Raw genomic sequence first — 8,077 nt, forward strand, 5'->3', positions numbered from 1 at the left:
GGAAAGTGTCCCCATAGGAAATTACGCCCGTGGGTAGGACATCATCCCCAAGCTTCATGAACTAGCGCTCCTTTCACCGACAACGCTAACGTGACGTATAAATCTCAATCACACTGTGTTGCCAGGCCCCGCCCTGCTCTGCTTCTGATAGGCTTGTAACGTTAGTAAGAGCTGCGTTCCTTTCATATGATTGATAGGTGAAATCAATTGACTCGAAAATATTGAACCGCATGCAAGTTTCAATTTTTTTTTTTTTTTTCTTCCTCACGGCCGCACGCCGGAGATCCGGCACGGTGCCGGAATACTTTAAGCCCTGAATAGGTACTTTGCATTGCCAGTAATGTGAAATAAGTGAACATAAACATACAAGCTTGATAAAAATGATCATTCTAGAAGGAAATTTCAGATGGCACTTAGAGGCTTTTGCATCTGAACTCTTCATATATAGCCTACATTGTTTTCTATTTTTAGATTTTTATTTCCCAAATTCAATTCATAGTGCAAGCTCACAACCAGTCTTTGTCACAATTCGGGTAAATTTGATTTATTTTGTATTGGCGCTGCCGAACACCTTGAGCAATCATATAGTATGAACATAGATCCCTCATTAATGGCCGTTTCAAAAACCGGTCCGTGAACAACCGTAGTTTGGCGCATTAATGAATATCTATTTCTGCAATATACTTCAGCAGATGATTTTGGTAAGCTAACACAATACTACAACAAGACGAAAAGACGTAAGCGTAAGCTACCACGACATTAAAACGTTACCATAGTATAAAAACCTGTAATATTGAGTTAATACATATAAAACACAAACCAACACATTCTCACCTGTGAAAGATTATCCCATTTCTTCCGATAGTATCCAACTGCAGATTTAAATCTCGGAGGTTTCACAACCAGAAGCTGCGTAATGTTTTGGAATCATTAATACTAATTATGAGTGACGACATGTTGACCGCTCCAAGATGGCGTGCGCGCCGACGTTTGCTGCCGTCAAATGCAGACTCTAGGTGAGCAACCAGAACAAGCTGATAACACTGCGCATGCGCGGCTCAATACGACAAACGCAGCATGGCTGAGCACGGGCAGAAGCACGCGCTGGAGATGGTAAGTAAAACTTCATTCACGCATTCATTTTTTGGTTTTAGTACAGCTTTTGGTAAAATTTGACGATTGTGAATGTTGTGTCTTGATGTATTCATGGACTGCTAGACAGTAATATCCATCACTAGGCAGTGTGGGTGGTGTTTTGTCTGTGAAAATATTTGAAATGTTTCTCCACTTTGACAAGTCAATACAAAGTAAATTATATACACTAGGTAGTACTATTAATGTTTATTTGCTTTTGTATTTTTGAAAAGCAGAACCTAAGAAGCGATAATCATATCTATATATTACTAACATCTACATAACATTATATAATATCTATTATGGATTTTGTATGATGCTATATAGATGTTATTAATATCTCGCCAGATATCTAAACATCTGCCCTTCCAAAATGTAGATGCCAAGAACCTTTATATTGTATAGACGCATATTATATATTGTATTATAATTTTATTTTGTTATATTATATAGATATTAGTAATATAAAGATATTATAACTTCTCAGGGCCCGCTTTTCAAAAATATAAGAGCAGATATACATTAATAGTATCTTGAAAATATTTATTTTGTATTGACTTTATATTTGACAAAGTGGAGAAACATTTCAGGTAGCTTTAAAGAGAATATAAATGCTATATAACCCCCAAAGAGCACACTAAAGGCAACAGTTTTATCCAATTGATAAATTAATAAAGAAATTATTAATTATCAAAATACTCAATAGTTGCAGCCCTAGTTCAATTATTTGTAGATAGTTCAGATTTAAACTATCAGATGAGTAACAAAACCATTTCATCTGTAGAGAATGTCGAATGTCATCTGATTTACATCCAGAAGTCTCTTTCACCATTTACAACATAAACTTCAGTATGAAGAGTGTTAAACCTCATGTTGCTGCTGAAACCACAGTCGTGATATATATCACCAGTCTTCTACTCTCCAATAGGTCCGGACAGATGGAGCAGATGAAGGTTGTGTGACGTTTGTTCTCCATGAAGAGGATCACACACTGGGCAACTCGCTCCGATACATGATCATGAAGAGGTAAGATAAGCTACCAGATTTAACTTAGCCACCAACATCGGTTGCCTTTGTGATATCAGTGAGAACTTTGTTGAAGCAAGTGATGTGGACATGCTATAAACAGGCACTGAGATGAACATTTTGGCAGGATTGGCAATTGTACTTCTGCATCTGTCCGTCTTGGCAGTGTTTAGTTTGATTCATGTGTGACTTTGTTTCCTCAGTCAGGACGTGGAATTCTGCGGATACAGCATCACACACCCATCGGAAAGCAAAATCAACTTGCGGATACAGACGCGAGGTGAGGGAACGCCTTTATTCACCTCAGCATGTCATCTCTGACAGTTAAGGTCCTGCCATTTTGTTGTAATGAAAACCACTAATTTGTAGGCAAAAGCATGAAGACGTGATGCAATAATTGAAGGTCAAATCTCTAGAACGAACTGGGGTGACTCCATTTAGGACCAAATCAGGCCAAAATGAAGTTTGTTTGGAGTTTGTTGTGGGACTTTGAAACAGCTTGTCAAAGTGTAATTTTTAGAAATGTTCCTGATGCATACATGTAATGTTTGTAAACGTGTTTCTTGCATTGTTTGTATTTGAATTAACAAATCATTAGATTGACACTTTTTGAAATTGCTTTACTTTATCAACATGGTCCCCGCCTTAAAGTCTTAATTCAGTTTTATCAAATTTAAAGGCATTTAAATTCTTAAATATCTTAAAGGTGCTCTATGTAGGTTTTCTACTAAAAATGAATCCTTTTTTTATTGCGTTTGTGAAGGGGTTGTAATCTCACATTAAAATGATCCACTTTGCGGGTTTTGCTATTACCTCTGAAAGCAAGTATTCTTATTTTTATGTGAAGGTGCCGGGTCGGATTTACCGCGAAATCCAGTGACGTGACCTGCATGCGCGCTCCCGAGCCTCTCGCCTCGTCTACTGACTTTGCACTCAACAGTGACGACACTGCAACTTATGACATGTCTGATAACACTAATAAACGACCTGCTCCCAGCACAACACAAACTCCACATATTAATAAAATACAAAAAAAGTGTGTTTTTTTGCTGAAATAACTCGTAAGGCCAGACGTGAATCGGATCAACTTCGGACGAAAACACGGATCAACATCGGCAGGGCATTTGAATCATGGAGAAACATTCAGTACAGTAATGTTACTTACTACGGTCTTACTGTTATACTGAAATTGTTCAGTGTAGTTCACTAACCGTTTTCATTATCTTACCGTAAATTTACCTATGTAACACCACATTACATAGGCTAAATGCAGTCAATGTAACGTTATCATGGTACGAGCATGGAGCATTAGTTCAACGTCAAGCTGATAAAAGTAGCCTATTATTGTAACGTTGCAGTGGGAGTTTACCTGAGTTTCCAGCATGTTGTGGGATGCTTTCTCCGGTGTGTTGCGTCTCATTCTGGCCGGTACCCAGAGTGCTCGCTCATGAGTTCGAGTACGTGCACGAGCACTCGCTTGAAAAATTATTGGTTGCAATCTGAAACATCACCGCCAGAGGCCGAAACTCCATATAGCCCCTTTAAATAGTAAAAGTCTTAATATCAAGAGGTCTTGAAAACAGGAATAGCAATATGGCTGAATGTGATTAATTATTAACTTCAAAACAGGCGATGGTTTTATTAAATGTGAGCTCTGCACGTTTGAAAGTAAAACTCAGCGCTGTTGTTCTGTAGGCTCATGCTTTCAGTTATATTTTTTTATTTTACATTTTATATAAATATATTAAATTAATATAAATAATAATTTTGACATTCCTTTTCTTAAAAATGGTTAAAAGGCTGAAATGTCAGGTTTATCTTGACTGTAGGCAGCATGTAAGCATGTCTATTTTCAGTAAACATAAGAGTGTTCATTAGCTCTCTGATCAATGTTGCAGAAGGAACTCCAGCATCTGAACCTCTGCGCAATGGGCTGAACAACCTGACTGAAGTGTGCAAACATGTCTTGCAAACTTTTGAGGTAAGACTGAACATGGAAAGTATTATTTCCCTTTAGGGGTGGGCAGAAATTTGACAACGGTATACATTACGATTGTTCAAAATGTTACCGTGTTTAAAAGTGATTTTCCACCATTCAAGCACAATGAGACTCGAAAGAGAACTCGATACGTTTCTCATGATCTGAAAGGCAGTTTTCTGTGCGCTCACCCCTGAAGTGCACATGCATTGCATGTAACTACTGATTTGTTTTCTTACTTATTGCAACATTGGCTTATTTAACAGTCAAAGACATGCCAAAATGTCTGCTTTAAGAATGTGACTAGATGCGAATGTGACTAGATATTATGGAGACAATATGAAGTAGAGCTGCACCAGACAGAGTTAATCATTCTAGAATGACTGAGGTGATTTTGTTAGGATAGTTTTTAGGATGGTTCACCCAAACATGAACATTACCCCATTATTTACTCACCCTCAAGCCTATGTGTATATGACTTCTTTTTTTTTTTTTTAGACGAATACAATCAGAGTTATATTAAATAATGTCTTTGCTCTTCCAAGCTTTGTAATGGCAGCGAATAGAGGATGAGATTTTGAAGCCCAAAAAAGTGCATCCATCCACCATAAACGTAATCCGCACAGCTCCGGGGGTTTAAAGGGATGGTTCGGAGTAATTTCAACCTAGGGTCCTTTGCACCATGACCTTGAGCCAAACACCCCCCAGAAGCCTTTTTTCCCCTGGTCGAATATTATTAAAGTTAGAGCTTATTTAGAGATATCAGTTGAATGGCTTAGTGCAGGCGCTAACGGATCCAAGGTTGTATCTCGGAAATTACCCCACTAATAATGCCCAGAATGGTGCCAAACTTCTACAGTAGTACAAATAGGTTCTGTACTCATAAAACGAGGCATTGGAAAGTTTGTAAGTACATCAGGAGTTTATTTAAATAACACTTGCCTGACGGCTCATGCTACCGCTAACCCGGACATCGACGTCACTTCCGTGATTTGGGAAAAGCGCGGAAAAGCCCTGGCAGAAAGTAATGCATAAGGATGTAGTGCAACAATTATTAGTTAACACCAAGTTGTTAACACTTCGGAAAAGTTTTCCACTTTTCCCTTACATTTGTGAGTTTTGCAAAGGACTTTTACAGGCTTTTCCCAAATCACGGAAGTGACCTCGACGTCCGGGTTAGCGGTAGCATAAGCCATCAGGCAAGTGTTATTTAAATAAACTCCTGATGTACTTACAAACTTTCCAATGCCTCATTTTATGAGTACATAACCTATCTGTACTACTGTAGAAGTTTGGCACCACTCTGGGCATTATTAGTGGGGTAATTTACAGTGATATCAGGAAAATAGTGCAACAAATTTTGTTTCAGTTTCTGCTGTACAGCAGATCTAGAAGAAAATAGTGTCACAGTCCAGCTTGAGTAACTTCAGTGATGGTTCATTTGTGTTGTAAAAAAGTTATTAATTTTGTTAAGTTTATATATATATATATATATATATATATATATATATGTATATACGCATACATATACATATACATACATACTGTACTAGCTCAGTACAGTTCTCATATAATGGTGTCAATTAATGGTCCCCAACTAAGCAAGCCAAAAGCCAAGGCAACAGTGGCAAGGAACCAAACCTCCATCAGTGACAGAATGGAGAAAAAAAACCTTGGGAAAAACCAGGCTCAGTCAGGGACCAGTTCTCCTCTGGCCAACGAACGAACAGTGTATGATTATGATCCAGGCAGCATTACAGGTCAGAAGGCAGGTTGGATAAGAACATTCAGAATATTTATCCAGTTCCATCTGGTTGAATCATGCCGGTTTGGCAATAAAAACAATATGTACACCTGTAGCATACTGATGTGTAACAAACTTGTGAGTGAAGCCTATTACCCATTAAAATAGTTGAAGGCGGCGGGTCTCCAAATGATTAGTCATTTATAATTGTTTCAAGTTCCATTTTGTGTAATACTGCGTCAAATATGAATTTTCTGATTATAGGCGAAGGGTGAACCAGCTCCAGGGAAAGTCAAAGGAGATGAGCTTCCCATTTAAAAACATGATTTCCTTGAAATAGTTTTAAGTTACTTGTCACCGCACAACCTACACTTCCCAGCATAAACTGCTGATAAATTATTTATTAAAGCGTCTGCCCCCCAATTCCCCCCTTGGCAACAGGCCTGTTTTCAGGCAAAGATTCTGAAGTCATTTGCAAATACAATGTGTCATTATAAGATTCAAACAATGTTGAGTTTCTCTCTGATCCTGATTTAAACAGGCACGGATGAAAGCATTCAAGGATAAAGAAGAATCGATGACATGAAGATCACCACTTGTACAGTGCCGGACATTGATCTGCTGAAGAATGTAGAAGCTTTAGGAAGGAGTAAATGACTGTCAGACGTGCTCCTTGCAGTTCCTCTCTTTTTTGCGAGAAAAACAACTAAATCCTTTGTATGTTTGAATTTGTATATTGATGTGATTATCCTGATTATTTCTTTTATTTTTTTGAGTACATGAACAGTTTCAAGAAGAACTTACAACAAAAAGTTTCAAAGGTTATAGCAATACAGTGTATATCCAGTAAAAAATTCTACTTATGAAAATAGTTGTAAAATGTATTTGATTCAGAATGTGTTTTCAGATATAAAAAAACACATAAAAGTATTTAAAATGTATACAACAGATAAGTGATGCAGGTGCTTTGAGCTCAGATGATACATTTTGATAGAGCATTCCTGAACAATAAAAACAGTATGTATGTTTTTCGCAAGTCTTCATTCCTATTCTCAGAGAGAGAGAACATTCTCAAGCTACATTTGGACTTAAAGGGTTAGTTTGCCAAAAAATGAAAATTCTGTCATCATTTACTCACCCTCATGTTGATCCAAACCTGTAAACCTTTCGTTTATCTTCAGAACACAAATGAAGATATTTTTTATGAAATTTCTGTCCCTCCGTCGACAGCTACGCAACTACCACTTTGACGCTTCAAAAAGATCATAAAGAGATCGAAAAACGAATCCATATGAATTGAGCAGTTTAGTCAAAATTTTCTGAAGAGACTCGATCGGTTTTATTCGCATATAAACATTGATCAGTGAACATAAACAGAAGCACAAATGTTCTGCGTAACATGAGAATGAACCTTGTTGGTTCTCGCATGTCAAGAGAACATGCTTAAGCTTCCATTGACCACAACTGATGTGTGCATTGATGAGCTAAAGTCTTACGGGTTTGTAATGACATGAGAGTGAGTAATTCATGACAGAATTTTCATTTTTGGGTGAACTGTCCCTTTAAAAGCATAGTTCACCCAAAAATTTGAATTCTGTCATCATTAACTCCCAGAAATGTTTATCAACATTCTTACAATGAAATTAATGCAAGTTAACGCCAGAATTTACTTTTTTATATTGTCATCAAGCTGAGATTCCAGTGCTTCTGTATGATTTAAAGATGATTCATCATGATGTATGTGTGTGAATCTCACAAAAATAATTAAGCCGTAATGTTTTATGCTTATATCCCTATCATATTAGCAGCAAACACAAGAATATTTTAGTCAACATATATTTCTCATGGCTAAGATTGATATCTATGGCTGTCAAATAATTAGCTGATTTTTTTTTTTTTTGAATTTGGAGTTCACAATAAAAGACTCGAGTGGCTTTAGCAGGCACCATAAGTGTGAGATAAATCACAAAACTGTGCCAATTGGTGCATGGTGCATTTGTTGTGTTTATGTAGCATATACACGGGGTATATGTGTTAAATCGCAGATGAATATAGCTATAGAAGGTTAAATAATGATTGGGCTACAGAAGATAAAGTTCGTCTCAAGGAGGTGTTAAAAAAGTAAATAACACAGAGACAGATAATTTAAATTTGGTGTTGGTACCATGTATTAAGTGAAAACAAAGACAAACAAT

At 37.1% G+C, this 8,077-nt stretch overlaps 1 protein-coding gene across 2 annotated transcripts; it reads left to right on the forward strand.

The window, feature by feature from the left end:
- Nucleotides 1-574: 574 nt before the first annotated feature.
- On the forward strand, nt 575-7,819 carry polr1d (RNA polymerase I and III subunit D). Of its 2 annotated transcripts, XM_081382531.1 has the most exons (6): nt 575-701; nt 866-1,113; nt 2,063-2,160; nt 2,364-2,440; nt 4,059-4,141; nt 6,424-7,819. In XM_081382531.1, exons 2-6 carry the CDS (start codon nt 1,078-1,080, stop codon nt 6,466-6,468), a joined length of 339 nt encoding a protein of 112 aa, XP_081238657.1. In that variant the 5' UTR covers nt 575-701; nt 866-1,077; the 3' UTR covers nt 6,469-7,819. The 2 variants fall into 2 exon arrangements, with proteins under 2 accessions (XP_081238657.1, XP_081238656.1); XM_081382530.1 differs by having other exon boundaries at nt 575-1,113.
- Nucleotides 7,820-8,077: the final 258 nt, after the last annotated feature.

This window comes from Scardinius erythrophthalmus (genome assembly GCF_964197995.2).
Source record: "Scardinius erythrophthalmus genome assembly, chromosome: 13".
Classification (NCBI taxonomy): domain Eukaryota; kingdom Metazoa; phylum Chordata; class Actinopteri; order Cypriniformes; family Leuciscidae; genus Scardinius; species Scardinius erythrophthalmus.